This window comes from Henckelia pumila, chromosome 1, assembly GCF_033568475.1.
Source record: "Henckelia pumila isolate YLH828 chromosome 1, ASM3356847v2, whole genome shotgun sequence".
Classification (NCBI taxonomy): domain Eukaryota; kingdom Viridiplantae; phylum Streptophyta; class Magnoliopsida; order Lamiales; family Gesneriaceae; genus Henckelia; species Henckelia pumila.
This window is the reverse complement of record NC_133120.1, coordinates 81,474,479-81,494,020: the sequence shown is the minus strand read 5'-3', so window position 1 is coordinate 81,494,020 and position 19,542 is coordinate 81,474,479. Positions and strand designations below refer to the sequence as shown.

General features: G+C 32.8%; 2 protein-coding genes across 7 annotated transcripts; both read left to right on the top strand.

Moving 5' to 3' along the window:
* Window positions 1-1,842: 1,842 nt before the first annotated feature.
* On the top strand, window positions 1,843-6,290 carry LOC140891761 (uncharacterized). 6 transcript variants are annotated; one of them, XM_073300412.1, is made up of 2 exons: window positions 1,843-2,009; window positions 4,936-6,290. In XM_073300412.1, exon 2 carries the CDS (start codon window positions 4,967-4,969, stop codon window positions 5,957-5,959), a length of 993 nt encoding a protein of 330 aa, XP_073156513.1. In that variant the 5' UTR covers window positions 1,843-2,009; window positions 4,936-4,966; the 3' UTR covers window positions 5,960-6,290. The 6 variants fall into 6 exon arrangements, with proteins under 6 accessions (XP_073156513.1, XP_073156536.1, XP_073156499.1 ...); XM_073300435.1 differs by having other exon boundaries at window positions 4,933-6,290; XM_073300398.1 differs by having other exon boundaries at window positions 2,973-6,290.
* Window positions 6,291-10,976: 4,686 nt separating this feature from the next.
* On the top strand, window positions 10,977-18,797 carry LOC140866229 (uncharacterized). Its single transcript, XM_073271170.1, has 7 exons — window positions 10,977-11,211; window positions 11,326-11,481; window positions 11,996-12,106; window positions 12,407-12,532; window positions 18,315-18,442; window positions 18,532-18,641; window positions 18,722-18,797. The coding sequence occupies exons 1-7, from the start codon at window positions 10,977-10,979 to the stop codon at window positions 18,795-18,797; spliced, it is 942 nt and encodes a 313-aa protein (XP_073127271.1).
* Window positions 18,798-19,542: the final 745 nt, after the last annotated feature.

Below are 19,542 nucleotides of genomic sequence, written 5' to 3'. Positions count from 1 at the left end.
TAATAATTTAGTGGCATTAATATAAACCCAGCAAAATGTTGTATATGTATGTATGTATTATTTCATGAAAATCATACATCTTAAGAAAAAAAATTTTAAATATCAATGGGTCGGAACTAAACACAGCCTTGTGTTAAATCCGTCCTGGCGAAGCGAGTCTACAAACGAGTACGGAGCGGGTTTCAGGTTCAGTCAAAACCGCCTCACCAAAATATACATATATATATAAATATAATATATATTACTAATATATAATTATATTTTTTTAAATATTAAATAATTAAGAGTTTATCCATAATTTGAGTTTAATATTTTGGGATTGTAATTATTTTATTTTATTATTATATGTTTAATATGAGAACATATCATTATAATTTATTTTTTATTAGTTATTAATTAAATATAAGTTGATAAATTTTTAATTGTGAGAAAAAAATTTCGTCATAAATTTTATTAATACTAGTAAATGTATGCACACATCATAAATTAAATTTTTATCTAAAATCTAGTTTTATATTTGTGCATAACATATTTTTATATGAAGTATAATAAAATTTGAGTAATTTATATTAAATGTTATGTTTTTTTATTATCAATTCATATTTATTTTATTTTAAAAAAATTATGGTAGTTATGGTTTAAGGGTATTTTGGAGACAAAAATTAGTATCACATAACCTATCAAAAGTAGTTACTATTTATGTCTCAAACTTAGAGCTATCAAAACCGGCCAGCGGAGCGGGCCAACCCGCAACCCACCAAATTCCATCGGTTGACGGGCGGGGCAGCCCACCATTTAAGCAGGTTGAGAAATTATCAACTCAACTCTTCTATTTGGCGGTATGTGGCGGGTTAACCCGTCGATTATTTTGTTATAATTGGCGGGTTGGCTGGCAACTCACCGATTGGCGCGGCGGAGTGGGCCGGTCTACCATTTAGGAGGACTAAAAATTTGTCAACTCAACCCGCCTATATAGCAAAACGGGAAGAATCAACCTAGGGGTTCCAACCCACTTTGACAGCTCTACTCAAACTTAATAATATAAAAAATAAAGAAATGAAAATTAAATTAAATTTAATAATATTTGTTAATTTATTAACTTTTAATTTTTTATTTAATAAATTTATAATTATGTAAATTCTGGTGGGTCCAATGAGTTTAACTCGAATTGGATCCACTACGTTCACGGGCGTAACGGGTCCAAAAAAAAGCGAATATGTTTCGGGTTTAGCCAAATCCGCCTTGTTGACACTCCTATTGGAAATTAATGTTTAATGTACTATGAGAGTTTGAGAGGAGAAAATGCAAATACGTGAAATTTCGAAACTGAAAAAATAAAATAAAATAAGATTGAGCTTTCTTTTATATTTGTTTTGAGATGATGGACTCAATTCATATCATGTTTAGATATCATTTTAGCGACTCAAAACAAGTGAATTCAACGAGATGAGAGGGGTAATGTTGTACTTCATTTTTTGTGATGTAAAAATTCGCAGCTGTTATTTTTTTTGTGTGTTTTAAATTAATTTACGGACTAATACAATAGCTTACAAACCACGCTAATTATGAAAATCATATTATGCAAACCATGTGCCAAAAGTTAGTCCAAAAAAATGTGGATAAAGAGAATCAAACTGCTTACCTCTTGCAACTACTATTGAATTTAATTTGTTGGTATTATGATATTATTATCACAAGGCTCAACAAACGTATGACATGAAAATGTCAACATATTATACCATCATAACTCATGGTGACAAAATGTATGCCGAGATTTTCTAATATTTAAAACTGTACCCTCTAATTTTGCGATATTCCATTTAAATACCCCATAGAAGAATACGGAACGTGCGCCAGTTTATGTTCGCGAACGAGATGTATTGCAGTCCGCTCTATTCTCGCAACCCATCGAATCCATCGTGGCAGTAAAATTTCACAGGAAAAAGTTTCTCTCTACTTTCATCTCTCACGCGCCGGCGGCATCAATTCTCTCTTTTAAAAACTTTCGGGTGCCTCCTGATTTATCTTTGATTTTATGTGATTTCAATTTTATATTGATCCTGAAAGTGTTTTGCCGGTACTTTCGTGTGGAAAAAGAAAATACATGAAGGCCCTTTAATGCAACGAGATTGAATCCTTTCGTAATTTATTTTATTTTATTTTTTTTGGTTTTTTCGGTTTTATTTATGTGCCGGTGATGCGTACGGAATAGTTTTTTTTATTAGTTGATGCATGATTCTAGTACTTTGAGATATCAATTCATGTATTTGTAATTTGCCTATTTTCTGACGCGTTACGGGCTTGGGTTTTTTCCCCCTTTTATTAAGGTTATGCACAAAGATTGCATCTTTGAGCATTTGTGGTGCTGTAATGACGTTTTAGTTTTTACGCTGGCAGATTTGACAGAAAATGGTGAGCTGAAGCTTTAGATAAAATGTAGGCAAAAGTGAATGGAATTAAATTAGGTACAGAGGAGGGAACTATTAGAAGAAGAATTTTGAGTAAAGCTGTGGTAGTATTTAATTTGTTTTTTGCTTGCATTACATAGGAATTCATATTGTTTGTTGTGTAGAAAAGATCGACAGTGAAAATTGTTTTCAAACTGAGTATTGTTCTGTATTAATTTCCGTCTTCTGTAATCATGAAGTGAAGTCTCTGAAAGGTATCTAGAGAACTTATGTGAACTAAAAGGAAAGGAGAGAATACACGGAGAATGTATTATTGTCTTATATTTGTATGATATTCTGTGCATCGCTTTTCTTCATGTTGTGTTCTTATGTAGATTCCTTTGTTTTAAAGTTTCTATTTATGTTGTGATGTATCACTTTCGGTGATTTAAAAAAATTTAAATGAATAAAAACTATTAGTTTTACAAGCAATTTCCACCAGTGTCTTTCTGCCGTGCCAGGAAACAACTTGGTCCTGATATTTTATCCAGTAATGAAGTGAGATTTGTTTGAATCGATTTCCAGTTATTATTGTGTTTGGTTTGGAGGGGCAACGAAATCCCAAGCGATTGCTCCATATCACTTCTGTTCTGTAGCATCATATGGACTTAAATATTTGTAAGGTTTGGACAGGCATGTTAATCTATAACATTTTCGCTGTTAATGTTTTAGATGTCCCCGTATATGTTGTGTCTGTGAATCAATATCTGCATGATTTATCATGCTACTCTGTTTTTTGGGGAAATTCTTTAATAACCAACATTAAATACATAGTTACTTGGTTGAACTGCTCAGTCCTTGGTGTTACCAATGCTATTACCGTGCTAATAATTAATTGTCATGACCCTTAGGTTGTCTTTGGTGTTTGGGATAAATGCATAGTTGTATGCTGTAACTTATTATCCAGCGTTTTGTTCCATACTGTCAATGCATGACTAAAAATCCTAGCTACAAGCTGTGATGTACCATCATCATTTCTACAGTAAAGAATTAAAACAGAGTAAAATAAACTTATGCATTGAAATCCACAGAAAATCTGAAGTCCTAACCTTTCTTCTTCCAATTTTCAGACATTGATCTGACCATAATTTTTCCAATTGCCATATTGTACTTTTTAGTTAACTACTTTTTCCAAATCAGGGACACATTCCACCAACGTTTTCTGAAGGTTCAAAAATTTTAGATTTAATTCTTAATACTTTTTTTCTTTTTTTAAACAGAATTTAAGTTTTTGGTTGAATTGATGGATTTCAAATTCCTCGACTTGTTTGGACAAGTTGGACAAAATTTAAGGTTGTCTTTGGATTGATGATCCAATGCATTGACTAGTCTGGATGGACAAAATTCAAATGAATTTTAAATCCACTAAATATCAAGTTTAGTAATTTCAGTAGTACTTGTGGTGGATTTCAATAACCAAATATGAATATCATTTGAAATCTATTTCTTAAATCTTTCTCCAAGTCAAATCATTTTCTCCAAATAAAATCCATCTATTCAGATGCAATTTGAATTCACTTTATATCAAGTTAAACGGTTTTAATAGTAATTGTCGTGAATTTCAAATCAACCAAAATAGGTGTTATTTGAATTTATTCCTCAAATCCATTCTCGAATCAAATGTCTTCTTTCAAATCAAATACAATCAATTTAAGTGCAACCTATTGGGTTTTGTGTTTTTAAAAAAAAGATGTATACCCTTGAATTAATTCTTGTTTGGATGTTAAGGATAATTTTTTCCTTGATTATCTAGTTGAAATGATTGGAAGATTGACTCGGAAGCTAAACACGATCTATCAAACTTCCTGTAACTTGAGGAAGCGAGTGTGGATAATGGAAGGGGACAAGGGATTGAGATAAAATATAAAACAGAAGAAATGAGATTTGGCAAACAATTTATGAAGAGGTGTGCTTGTGGGTTTTGGATTTGAGAAATTTTGGCACAGGATAGAGTAAAATGAAGGAGTACGTAGTTAACAATTAATTTTTTATCCGTAATTTTCACGCCGATTTTTATCTGCTAAACCTAACATAATATTATTTGTCTGTCATTGTTTTTAATGTTATCTAAACCTAACATAATATTAATTGTCTGTCATTGTTTTTAATCTTATCCAATCATTTCAATAAGTGCAGGGTAATTTATCAATATAATCCTATCACTTCAACCAAGTTTACCCTTAGAAGAAAAAGATTCACGAAGGCAAAATACTATGGTGGTTTCAAGGATAAAAGTGTTGTGTTACTATGTTGTATTTTATAAGTGATTAGGTGTAAAGTAGAAGACATACTTTATTGCTGACACTTTCTACATTGAAGTAGACTGGATAAAATCATCAATTTTTAAATTGTGCTGAAATGAAGTTTTTTAAATTGCAATATCACTTATATTTTGTAAGCTTCTTTTGAAATGTCCATTTTGCAAAATTGAAGTGATTATTGTTCCTCAAATTGTTTCTATTGTTATTTATTTTTTCTTGTGAAGCAGGGGTACTCTTCCGTTGAGGTTTCGATTGTAAATGGCAAAATCCAAAAAACGGTTGAAGGAATCTAGTCCTCGAGAGCATGCAGTTGGCCTGCACAAGTTATCATCTCGGCGTTCGAAGGTCTTAGGAGATTCCCACCATAAGAAGAGACGTGTAAAAGCATCAGAAAAGAAAGAGTGGGAAGATGCAGTTTGTTCGGTTTGTATGGACTTTCCTCATAATGCTGTCCTATTGCTTTGTTCCTCGTATGAGAAGGGTTGCCGTGCTTACATGTGTGCTACTAGCAATCGATATTCAAACTGTCTTAAGCAGTACAGGAAAGCCTACACTAAAGTCTCCTCGACAAAGAGCACAGAATCATCACTATGGTCGATTGATGGCACAGAGTTTTCTGAGGGATCGGGTTTGCATTACGGGAAGAAGGAAACATCCGAGCTTCTATGCCCACTTTGCCGTGGGCCAGTGAAAGGTTGGACTGTGGTGGAACCTGCACGTAGGTACCTTAACAAGAAGAAACGGACCTGCATGCAGGACAAGTGCTCGTTTCTTGGAACTTATAAGGAGCTTAGAAAACATGTTAAGTCGGTGCACCCTCTGTCACGCCCTCGAGATGTGGACCCTTCACACGCAGAGAAATGGAAGGAACTCGAGAACGAGAGAGATCTAAGTGATGTATTCAGCACAATCAGATCAACCATGCCTGGGGCAATCGTCATTGGCGATTATGTGATAGAGAGGAGGAATTATCACGGCATTTCACCGGATTATGGTGAGGATGACTATTTGGAAGATTCTCTCTTTGGGTTCCCAGCATATGGTCGGCGTTGGATTAGTCCTCGGTATTCTGCTGATAATTTTGATGGGGATTACGACTCTGTGGGTGATTCAGATTTTGGGGCGCGCCTAGGTCGAGGCCGAGGTTCCACTGCATCTAGAGGCATGGGTCGCAATGTCTCCCGAACTGGGCGTCCTCGTGCCAGGTCTTTGGTTGGGAGGCGAGCAGAAAGGCTTAGAACTGGAAGCTAATGGTACTACAGCCATTGCACAATTGCTGCATTTGCTATTCTGTACCTTTTTGTTTGGTCACTCGGTATCCCTTGAATTCAGGAATTTACGTGTTGGGAAATTGGCTACTCAACCACTGAATTAATTTATTGGTCACAATGTTTTTCGGTTTTGTCGATAGGTGGTTTCTCGTTTGTAAAGTGGTGCTCTAGGCATTCATTCTTCTTTCTTTGTTGAACACAGATTGTTCAAGATTTTTTTGAATGTCTGTCATCTGTGGGTCTACGACTTGGTCTTTCATCGATCGCTCATCAACTCTCTTTTTTCGATATGATTATGGAACTTGTCTTCATGGTCTTGAGTCAGTATGATTTAAGAACCCTTGGAATGATAATTGCAGGACCTTGAAGCTTTTTATTTCTTTGAATCTGAAAGTGACTCTTAATTGAGTGGATGTGTGAATGCTTCATTTCTTTACTTTTGATTCCTCCATGATCAGGGCAACTTTTTTGTTAAATTTTGTGTGTTCTGGTAAATGTAGTAGACTTTGGCTTGCAGAAGAGTATCATGGTATACCATTTATTTTACACAATAATCAACAGCAACTCAATATCCCAAGAAACTGGTGCGATTTTAATAATGTTTCGAAAGAATAAAACAATCGAACCAAACTTGTGTTGTCCGAACAAAATTATTTAGATAAAATCTAAGTGAAACCAAGAATCAGCATTCTCCGTTTTTGCATCGGCAGGCTGTGGATATCTCCTTCAAGAAACACTTCAATTTCATCTGCATAAAACAATAAAACAGATACTTAAATCATCGGTAAAATACGCCAAATTCTAATATGTTTTCTTTCTCCTAAACGTAGATCCTGGAAATAAGTAACATTCAAAGCAAACAAAAAAAAAAAAAAGATTCTCACACAAAGACCAGAATTTCTTGTGCCACTTGCTTTGGTTCTCGATTTTTTCTTCCCCCTCTTTTCTTGATTGCACGATCCTTCGGTATCGCTATAATCTTCAGTAGCAATTCCCTCGTATTTCCATCTCCCTTTTCTCCAATTCAATCTTGAAAACAGTAGTCTGATCTTCTGAATTGCCGGTGGCCATCTCCACCTCTGTTCCAAATGTCGCTCATCATATATGGTATCTTATTCACAGGAGGAGGGGGGGGGGGGGGGAGGGGGTTTGTTTTTAAGACGAAAATTCTTGAAATTTTAACGAAAATATAAACATAATCTTGAAAAAAATTTAGTTAAAACTCAAAGATATGAACCACATCATCATATGCACAAAAATATCAGAGTAATATGTATGGTTTCACTTGAAGTTCCACATAGTATCCTAGCCATGAAAGAGCCTAGGATGAGATGAGGGTACGAAAGATGTGATAACATATATCCTAGTAACCTTGTCTTTTGTCTTTGCATTTTCAACCGGCCACTGAATTTGACGTGCATCGCCGCGCCTCAGCTCCTGAGCATAAGCAATGAGTTGTGCCCGTCGATCATATCCTCGTTGAGTCCTCAAGACGCGAGTCTTAAATCCAGAAAATGCGTTCGGATTGAATTTCTTGATGGGATTATGATGATCATTCTTTGGTTGGGATCCTAGTTTTGATGATGTTTCCATGTAAACACTGATGATAACACTCCCCTTGTCTTGCATTATGCTTAGACGTATAATTCTCTATATCAGAGCAAAAAAACGTTTGTTACTCGAACGAGTATTCAACGCGGTGAGTGTTGAGATCCTGATAATGCTAGCTATCCCTTTGGCTGAATATTTGGAAGACATATTCTTGCAAAGAAAAAATCAACTTCAAAAATAGCATATAAAAATGAACGCATGCACACAAATCGCTTATTCATGACACATGATTTCACCACCAAGTACAAATATATACATTGCAAAAGTACATGAAAGCCAAAACAAGCCCATGTTTTCATTTCATCCAAGGGTTTCTTTCTCGAGAAATCATAAACCCTATGGAAGAAAGAGAAAACACAAGCACCAAAACCCACAAATATCTTCTACATATTACATCAATTAATCCCTACATATGTTACATGTACACATTCGGTATAGCGTACAAGTGTGTGTACATGTAACATTTTTTCATTATTCAGTACTGATTCTTCCTCAGAAACCGGGGCGGCATCAAGTTACCAAGAATCACAGGCGGGTTAGGATTTGGATCCGAACCATTCCTCGGTGGATCCAGGATCACTGGCAGAAACTCCAGTTGGTCACAGGCGAAATTGTAGTGCTCAAACCTCCTAACATATCCTTCTTTGCCCTGAAAAAATTAGACAACCAAGATTCAATTGCGGCCATGCACATGGCCTGCAAGAACATTGTCATCTCCAGTACTCATAGCTGTACCTGGATTTTTGCCCATGTGAGCCGGCAAATTTTCTTGGAAGTGAAGCACCCCCTCTCGGTTTGAAAACATTCCCACTTGAAATTTTGCAGAATCTCCATGAATTTCATGGCAGCAACAGCGGTTGTGAAGTTGACAAAACCATATCCCAAGTTGTCCCACCTCCTATATATCATTCCATACATATATAATATAACCAAAGAAAACATTTCAGACAGACACAAAAAAGATAACTGGTAATTATGAAACTGAATTACCGGAAATCCATTGGCAGATACAGGAAATCATACTCCAGGGAGAATTTAGAGCAGTAATGATCCAGAAAGTTTAACATATAATCCCTCCTAACATACAACACAAAACAGTCACCGATCAAAAGGTATATATATATACATACCATGATAACAAAATGTAAATAATTTTGCATACCTCAGCTGGTTGGGAATGTTCTTTATCATCACAGTAGTGTTCGATGGTAAATTGTCAGTGGTTGGCGGCGGAGACTGAGAATTAGCAACGGCGGGGATCACCGACTTTCTGGGCCTCCTCCGGTACTCTAGTTTGGGCAGCGATTTCTTGAGGAAACAGAATCTCCCTCCATGTCTTCTGAAACGAGGCGGGCACTTGATAGTCCTAGCCTCCGCATCCAACTTCCCATCATTAATCTCCTTATCGCCATTAACAAAGGGTTTCACCAACCTCTCGCAAAAGCCATTGTCTACTGGCAGAGACTTGAGAGGACTCGAAGGTGGCAGATAATAGTAATACGCCGACTGATAACGAAAATAACCGGAGTAGGGGGACATATCAGCAGGATATGCCACCACCGACTCAGCCGTCTGCGGCGGTGGATACAAACCGCGGCGGAGGAGTTGGGAGCGTCGGCCGTTGATAGCAAGTTTTGGATCATATTGTAAGTCTTTGGTGGCCGGCCTCCATTCTTCGGCCTGAGGATTCAGTTTTGATAGTGATCGGAAACTCATCTGGGTAAATGAAAGAATACATGCATGGATCTGAGTTGATAAACAAATGGGTTGTGATTGTGAACTTCATCGAAGAAGAAGAAGATGATGATGATTATTACATGACTTAAGCCATCAACGTACACAGTGTTTCAGATTTCCAATGATGATGATCAAAAAAATTTCACTTTTTCAATCAACTACTGTAAATCAGTCATATCTGGCCTTCATAAAAATATTTAAAAAATTTAAAGAAAATCGTAAATTTGATATTTGTTGATTTTGCTGTTTTTATTCCAAAATGCTTACGTGACAATGTATAAAAGACTAAAATTGCCAAAAAAAATAAAGATAACGGACTAAAACTGAAATCTAAAAATATAAATGATTGAAATCATAAAGTTACAAACATAAAAAATAAAAAAACAATTTTCCAAATTTTAAAAAAAATTGTTAGGATAAATTAAATTAAACTGATCATGAAATAATTTAATCGATATTTTATAAATTAAAAATAATAAAATTAGGAAGTCGAGAAGGCAAAAGTCCCGGGAGGGCTTTCTGACTGGTACGGATGTGATGCTGTAATTTCTTGGTTAAATGCCAAAGGATATCATGTAATAATGAGTCTTGGAATTCGAGATAATATATAAGAAACATTGTTTTTTTTTTTTTTCAATGAAAATTCCATTGTATTTCTTGTCCCGATACGAATCGATAACTCCACCGAGCAAATTGTATTTTCACAATACATTTATTATTGGGTTTATAAATAAATAATATTACGATGATTATTAAAATATTAATTTTTAAAAAAGAATAACATATTTGTTATGAATTTTGATTATTAAATTTGATGATGAATACGATTTATCATTTCTTAATAATTAATAAATGTGAATAAAAAAGATATAAGACACCGTTCTGTGTTCACGATATTACTAATATATGTATAACTCATCTCATCTCATCTCACGTTTTTCTCATCATATTATTTATTATCCATTTTTTGTTCTGAGTTAATCGATTCTTCCCAGCAATCCGACATTTACTTTCTTTACTTCAGTCAGCTTTCACTAATTTTTGACTAATTTGTGGTTGAATAATGAATTAATTTTCTGTTTATTTCTTTTCTGTTTGTTTATTATACGTGGATTAAGTTTTTTTCTATGTTTACACAATTTCATTGCTTCTCTTCTCATGTGCCGGATATTCGAGATTAAATATGCATTTAGGTTATTCAACTTTATGGTGTTCTTGAATTTTCGATTCAAAATTTATGTGCTAATTTCTCGATTTTTTTTGTTTGTTGATTGTTGATTTTGGAAATGTCATTTGTAATTGCTGGAAAATTTATTCCTCATCTGGCCAGTTATTTTCAATTTCCAATTGACCACTAGCAGTTTGATGCAGAATACAACAGGCATTTATGTGCTCATTTCTCCTATTTTTTTGTTTTCTCATTTTGGAGATGTCATTTTTCTTTGCTGGTAAATTAATTTCTCATCTCGAAACTATTTTCATATCATATCTACGAAATGACCGCTAATTGTTTGATGAAATTTCACACCAATCATATATATGTTTAGGTGTCACATTAATTCATTATTGTTATTTCTTTTCAGTTTTGTTAATTTTAATCATGCTGGATTTTTATTTCTCATCAACTAAATATATGCATTATAGCTTTAATGGCTTCTTCTCCCCCACGCACTATGGATCCTGTTAATCCGAGCGACAATCGTAGACGTCAATTAAACACGGCGCTTCAACGATTAAGAAGACAATCAATGACAGAAGAACGACGAGAAGAACTTCTTTCACGGCGCCGGTCAAATTACCACCAACGAAGATATGGGAATGATCGCATAACATCTCCACCTGAATCAGTCTTGCATGTCTCTAATGTTACTCCCAATTCGCTCGGTATCGACTTCACTATATACAAATTTAAAAAAATATTTCGAGTCATTTATTAATTATTGTTTTTCATATTTATTTTAGTTTCTATTATCATTCAATAACATTATAATCAAACAGAAGGAGAAAATAACATTTCTCGACGACGTGAACAACGAAGGCTTTTTGAAAGGAAAATACGACACACAATGACTAATGATGAAAGGATTACATATTTGGCACAAAGAAGAGAGGCTTATCGGAGGAGGACCCGACATTCTACAACTTCTCACGAAGGTGAAAGATTTGTATTATATCTTAAGGATTTTATTTGTATATTTTTTTGAACTTATTAAACATTTTAGAATATTTATTTTAAAAAAATAGCATTATATAATGCAAATTAAAATGGTATATTATTACAATTTCGTAGCAATATGAAATTTGTATTGTCAATATTTCAAAATCGTAGCAATCTGAAATTTTTTATAAAATCTTATTTCTTATAAAGATTAGTGATTTCTTATTTGATTAAATTAATACTTTCAAATTCTAAATTTATGTCTTTGACCATATCTAATTATATGATATTTTATTTAAAAATATATATATTCATAATTCTGAAACTGATTCCTATTTCTAATTTATAATTGTGTTCATTTATAATTTTGGCGACATGTAGATTGAAAATACTTTCAAACATAATTTTATATTTTCTCTTAAAAATATATAAAAATTATATTTTTATTTTTTATTTACAAATATATACAAATCTTTTTTAATAATTATTTAAATATGTTTTTCATTTAAGGTACTGATGATACCATGATTCAGCAAATGTATCACGTACAACCAATACCTAATCAGATCTTAACATCAAATTTTCTCCGCGGAAGTACAAGCACAAATTATGATCCTCAAGGTATTTCAAACATACATTATATTAATCAATAGTAAATTTTGTATATTATGTCTGACACATCACATATGACATACTATTGCTTCTTTAATTGCATTTCAATAAATAACTTTAATTACTAACAAACACGTGGTTTTATATTACAAACAAATTAACATACATAAATTTACATTGTTAAAAAAAAATTCCTAAATTTTATTTTTTTAAACATATATCACAAATTATAGTTACAATTCCAATTTCCAACAATTATGTTCCCCAATTTGTTTATCAATAATGTTTTAAATTTGTTTTACATATAAGGTACTGATGACACAATGATTCAACAAATGTGCCACGTACAACCAATACCATATCAGAGTTTAACATCAAATTTTGTTCGTGGAAGTACAAGCACATGTCAACAACCCACAAATTATGCTCCTCAAGGTATTTCAAACAAATATTATATTAATCGATATTAAATTTTGTATAATATATTTGACACATCACATATATATGATGTACTGGATATCAATGTTTTCATAACCAAATCGGTAATCAAACTGGTAAACTCATAAAAACGATTCAAACGGTTCAACCGGACAGTCGAATCGGAGTACTATTAGTATCTATTAAAAAATAATAATAGAATATAATAATTGATATATTTCAACATTTTAAAACCTTAAATATGTATTATATAATAAAAATATGTAATTATCAAAATTCAAAAACGTTTAGATAACAAAAAAAACAAATATTATCAAAATAATATTTATATAAATTTTAAAAACCAAATAATAGTATATCCATAAATAAAATTTTTAATATATTAAATATTTTTTTAGAGATAATAAAAAAAATTAAAAAATGATATGAAAAATTACGCATAAATTGATAAGAGCAAAGTTGTTAATGTATCTTAAGAGCAATCAAATTTTGAGGAAAAAAAACTACGTAAGATCAAAAGATTTTTTCTACAATTTTGAATTCATAAAATTCGAAATTTTTTGAATTGATCTGTAAATCTTTTATCAAGATCTTATCTGCATTTATAAATTGTAATTATATATTTTATTATTTTATAATATTTATTTAAATTATTTTATAATATTTATTTAAATATTACATTATATATTTAATTTTTTATATGTTAATCTATTTAATGAAATTGTATCATTTTACACCGTATTATGCTTTTTATTAATTAAAAACATAATTTCTTCTTTAAGTGTATTTCAATAAATAAAATTAATTACTAAAAATGTGGTTACATATAAAAAAACACAAAATTTATGACCACTCAACATTTTATTTAATCACTTATGTATTATAAAAATTTTAATTCAATACTTGAGTTGTTTATTTTCTTATATTCAAAATTAAACTCATTTACTGTTTCGCGGGATGAAATTAATAACAAGTTAAGTTATATTTTATTTTAAAAATTGAAATTATGATTGAATTTACTATAAATCAAACAAATCAGTTATAATTTATTGGCTACAACAAAATATAGAATGACAACAATAATGCTCTCACCAACAAAAATTATCAATCATTATTTAATTTAAGTATCAGTCTAATCAGAAACACAAAATTTATCATCACTCTACATTTTATTTAATTTTCATTGTCACAATATATATATATATATATATATATATATATATATACATAGATATAAAAATTAATGCGAGAAATCAAGTGAAATACTTGGATCCACACATATTTATTTTATAAATTTATTTGCATATATGTATATTTTACTACATTGAGCTATATATGACTACAGGAACAAGAAATAGTGAAAACAACATAATTGCTAATGATCGACGAGGTTCACGTCCACGTCGATATCATAATTTGGCAAGAAATGTCCATGAGAGTCAACATAATGGTCAATGGAATTTGCCCAATCCAACCCATTGTCCATATTGTGAAGCTTTATTGTTCCATAGTGAAACATCTCAACTATGCTGTAGAAATGGCCGTACCAAATTACATCTTATACAATCTCCAATTGAATTGCAAGAGCTATATAATGAGAACAATGAACAGAGTAGACATTTCAGACAGCATATTAGAGCTTATAATCATGTTTTCTCTTTCACATCGATGGGAGTCAGTATAGATGAATCTTTGGCAACCGGTTCAAATGGAATTTATACATTTCGTGCTCATGGGTCAATATATCACTCAATCGGAAGTCTTCTACCAAATGAAAATTCTAGGCCGAGGTACATGCAGATGTGGATTGTAGACACAGATCATGAAATAAATAATAGACTTGAAGAAAATCAAGGATTACGACGAGAGGTGCTCATAAAAATACAAAACATCCTCGATCTATACAATCCATTCGTGCATGTATTTCGGCAAATTGGCAGATGTGAAGACATACCTAGCTGCAAGCTCATCATAAAGGAACAACAACCTAATCAACGTCAATACAATTTACCGACGGCATCTCAGGTTGCTGCTGTTATCGTTGACAATGAATGTTCCTATAACTTGAGTAGTCGTGACATTATTATACAAGGAATTGGTGGTCATCTTATGAATATCCAAGATATTGTTGGTTATTATGATCCCCTACAGTATCCTCTCCTTTTGCCATATGGTACGTATGGTTGGGATACAAACAGCAAAAACAACGATGGTTCCCGGGTTACATGCTTAAACTACTACGCATATATGCTACAGGTTAGCAGAATAACATACCACCCTATGCTTAATCAACAAATAAATTATTTCTTAACTTCAAATATTGATATATCTATAAAGTTATGAAAACCATCCTTTTGTTCTAGATACGAGATAATTCTTCATCATTACTACTTCACGGAGGTCGGCTCCTACAACAATACGTAGTTGACAACTACGTAAAGATTGAAACACATAGACTAAGGTGGATCCGTACTAATCAAAGCAACATCCGTTCTGACCTTTATCAAGGGCTACAAGATTGTTTAAATGGGGGAGAGAATAACGCAGGTATAAAAATTTAATTTCAAACTAACATTTTTTTTAAAAAATATTTACTGCTGATGTGCTAACAAATATATTATACAGGAAATGTGGGTCACAGAATAGTACTACCATCAACATTCGTTGGAAGCCCACGCGATATGTATCAACGATACCAAGATGCAATGACTTTGGTACAAACATATGGGAAGCCAGATTTAATGATTACAATGACATGCAATCCTAATTGGCATGAAATAAAAGAGCAACTACTTCCCGGGCAATCTCCCCAAGATCGTCCAGATTTGATTACAAGGATATTCAAAATAAAATTCGATGAATTTAAGAAAGATGTGGTGGATAGAGGAGTTCTAGGAAGAGTTCGCTCTTACTCATATGCCATCGAATATCAAAAGAGGGGACTGCCTCATGTGCACATGTTGGTTATATTTGACAACATTGATAAGTTACATTCTCCAAACGACTTTGACTCAATTGTGCGTGCAGAAATACCTTCAGAAAGAGATGAACCCAGTCTATATGAAGCTGTTAAACACCATATGATACATGGACCGTGTGGTTTAATCAATCCTCATAGTCCATGTATGAAAGATGGTAAGTGCAAAAAGAACTTCCCAAAACCATTTGTCGCATATACTTCTCGAGGTAATGACTCATATCCTTTGTATCAGAGACGTGAAGGTATGCGAGTTGTATCTAACAACAACGATCAAGTCATCATTGACAATGGTTGGGTTGTCCCTTACAATCCGTGGCTTCTGTTGAAATATGATTGCCATATTAATGTTGAAGTATGTGGGGGTATTAAATGTGTCAAATACATATACAAATACATTCACAAAGGACCTGATCGTGTTGCGTTAGAGTTACGTAATAGACAAAATTGTGATGAAATCCAACAGTATGTGGATGGAAGGTGGATTTGCCCTCCTGAGGCACTATGGAGAATTTATTCATTTGAATTCAGTAGGATTTATCCTTCAGTTATTCGGTTGCAAATACATTTACCAAATGAGCAGTTAATCCGTTTCAATCCAGAGCAATCATTAGGCGATATACTTGCAAATGACGACAATTCGAAGACTATGCTTACTGAATTTTTCAAAATGAATTCTAATCCTACCATGGTTGAGAAGTACTTATATCGGGAGTTTCCACAACATTATGCGTGGATACAATCTGGAAAAAATTGGACACGTCGACGTAGTCAAAATAAAGTTGTTGGAAGGATATATGTTGTTTCACCATCTGAAGGCGACAGGTTTTACCTCCGTATACTTTTGAACCATGTTAAAGGGCCAAGTTCTTTTGAGGAACTTAGAGAAGTAAATGGGATTACATATACAACATTCAAAGAAGCAGCTGAAATGAGGGGTCTTCTCCAACAAGATGATTATATTCGTCAATGCTTGCAGGAAGCATGTTCTTCTAACATGCCATCTTCATTAAGAAGGTTGTTTGTGTCCATATTGGTGTTCTGCCAACCAACAGGAGTTAGAGAACTTTGGGACGAGTTTAACCTATATATGTCTGAAGATTATGGTAGATCTATTTCAGGAATTAGTTTATTTATCACAAATAAATTGCTTCTTGAGATACGACGATTGCTGCATCAATATAAAAAAAAATTGGATGACTTTGATTTGCCACCAATAAGTACCGACTTCTTAGGAGATTCCCCACTGCCGAGAATAATCGAGGATGAGCTATCGATCGAAATACCTGAAGAAGATTTGAGATCTATCATACATTTAAATGCGCATCAAAAGATGGCTTTTGATACTATAATGGAAAGTATTATGTGCAATCACTCAAACCTTTTCTTCATTGATGGTCCAGGTGGAACTGGTAAAACTTTTCTTTATCGATCAATTTTGGCACAATTACGAAAAAATGGTAAAATTGCAATTGCAGTAGCAACTTCTGGAATTGCTGCAACATTGTTACCCGGTGGTAGGACTGCACATTCACGCCTCCAAATACCACTAAAACCCACAACATCAACACTTTGCAAGATTAACAAGCAGTCAGATCTTGCAGAGTTAATAAGACGTGCAACAACTGTGGTATGGGATGAGGCTCCAATGGCAAATCGTTATGCTTTTGAAGCTGTCAGTCAAACTTTCCAAGATATAATGGATAACCAATTGCCATTTGGAGGAAAGACTATAATTTTTGGTGGTGACTTTAGGCAAGTATTACCAGTTGTTAAACGAGGATCAATGAGAGATCAAATTGCTGCCAGCATTTCAAGGTCATCGTTTTGGAATTCAGTGAAGATATTACACTTACAACAAAATATGAGATCTGCCCAAGATATTGAGTTCTCACAATTTCTTTTACGGGTTGGTGATGGTTTAGAAGAAAACGTAGGTGGTAATTTTATAAAGTTGCCGAATTCGATGATCATACCATGGGAAAGTGAAAATTCAATTCAGCAATTGATTGATTCTGTTTTTCCAAATATGTCAGCCCATGTACATGATGCAAATTACATGGTTGACAGAGCTATTATCACTACAAAAAATGTAGATGTTGATGAAATCAATGAAATTCTCATTTTAAAATTTCCCGGAAAAGAAATATTATACACATCTTGGGACTCCGTAGAAGATGATAACAACAATCTTTTTCAAGAAGAGTTTTTGAATTCTCTTTGTCCGAGTGGTTTGCCACCTCATCGAATCACATTGAAAGTAGGATGTCCAATTATGCTCTTACGGAATGTTGCACCTGAACTCGGACTCTGCAATGGAACAAGATTAATATGTCGCAATCTTGGGAGGAACTTCATAGATGCAGAAATCATAACAGGTCCTCACAAGGGTACACGATATTTTCTTCATCGAATGCCTATGAAAAGTGAAGAAAATTCAGGACTGCCATTTGAACTGACACGCAGACAATATCCCATAAGATTAAGTTTTGCTCTTACCATAAACAAGGCACAAGGTCAAACAATACCAAATGTTGGTATTTTTTTGCGTAATCATGTGTTTAGTCATGGTCAACTGTATGTCGCACTTTCTAGAGGAATTTCTCAAAGATCAACAAAAATTTTAGTAAAAGATGGAAAGTTACAAAATCGATCAGGGGTGTACACCAAAAACATTGTGTACAGAGACATACTGCTTCCAAATTGATGAGAAAAACATGAATGTGAGATATCATTATTTTGTTTTCATATTTTCGTTAAAAAATCTATTTACTAATTTATACAACTCTTTTTTTTTAATAGCAGGCGACATCATAAAGCTCAAGATGCAGTACAACACTGGCGCAACAAGAAATATTCAGTTCATGCATGTGGATGCTATTACAATATATCAACAAAATTTATTGCGGTTGAATGCTATGTTGCATATGGTATATTTTAATTAATTTTTATTTTAATTCTAATTACATATAATTTTATAAATAATTCTCATCTAACATTGACTTTGATAAATTTAAAGCCCACAAGGACGCGGATTATTGGTTTGGGCTGGAAAATCACAATTGGAATGAAGATAATTGACTTCGGACGTTTGATTTTAAAAATATTTCGAAAAATTAAGAGACATACGTAAGCAACTTTATTATACAGTCTATCTTTTATTTTAACGTAGAAAGTTAAGATTATATATTTTTTAATTTTTTTTATAGTATGAAGAGAATTGGTTGGATTGAAGGCTGGGATCTAACGAAGGTATGCCAACATATACTCTTTAAGATTTTTTAGATGCAGTGTGTTTAATGTCTATTTAAGTTTTACAAGTTTTAATCCCGTTAATTTTAAAGAAAGGCATAGCAAAACGAAGGCAGAAAGAAGAAACAAAATTGTTCAGGTACATATGCGCTTATAGTTTAAAGGAAAAATTAATAATAACCTTACTTATTATTTCATTATACTCTCGCATTTTTACCTTTATTTATATATTGACAGGAAAAAAATCAGACCTGCCAATGATATTGACATAAAAACGGTACTACATAAATTACATATTATTCTTACTAAATATTACTTCAATGTAATAGAATAAATTATCAGTTTATAATTGTTATTCCTGCAGTTTTACGAGCGTCGCAGATAAGAAGACAAGTTTTGAAAAATTGATTCATATAAATAGATATGTATATGTGATGGTGATGTTGAATATTTTCTTTTTACAATAATTTTTAAATAATGGTAGATCGATATTCAATTTTAATCATTTATTCATTTTTTATGTTTGCATAGTGATGGTGAGTTGGTGATATTGATTTCAATATAATTATTGTTCTAAAAAAATTGTCAAGTACACGGATTAAAATAATGTAAGTACATATCACACACAAAATTTTTATTATAAAAATGTCATTGTATCGTATTAAAATAAACTTAAAATTTTAATGTCGCACACGCATCGCGTGTGCCTCGGTCGCTAGTATGTATAACTCATCTCATCTCATCTCACGTTTTTCTCATCATATTATTTATCTATATA

Bases quoted from the DNA above. Each gene is read 5' to 3' on its own strand.
- LOC140891761 (XM_073300412.1), top strand. From the start codon at position 4,967: ATGGCAAAATCCAAAAAACGGTTGAAGGAATCTAGTCCTCGAGAGCAT.
- LOC140866229 (XM_073271170.1), top strand. From the start codon at position 10,977: ATGGCTTCTTCTCCCCCACGCACTATGGATCCTGTTAATCCGAGCGAC. The intron at 12,107-12,406 runs GTATTTCAAACA...TTTACATATAAG, and splicing joins CACAAATTATGATCCTCAAG to GTACTGATGACACAATGATT. The intron at 12,533-18,314 runs GTATTTCAAACA...TTTTTTTAATAG, and splicing joins CACAAATTATGCTCCTCAAG to CAGGCGACATCATAAAGCTC.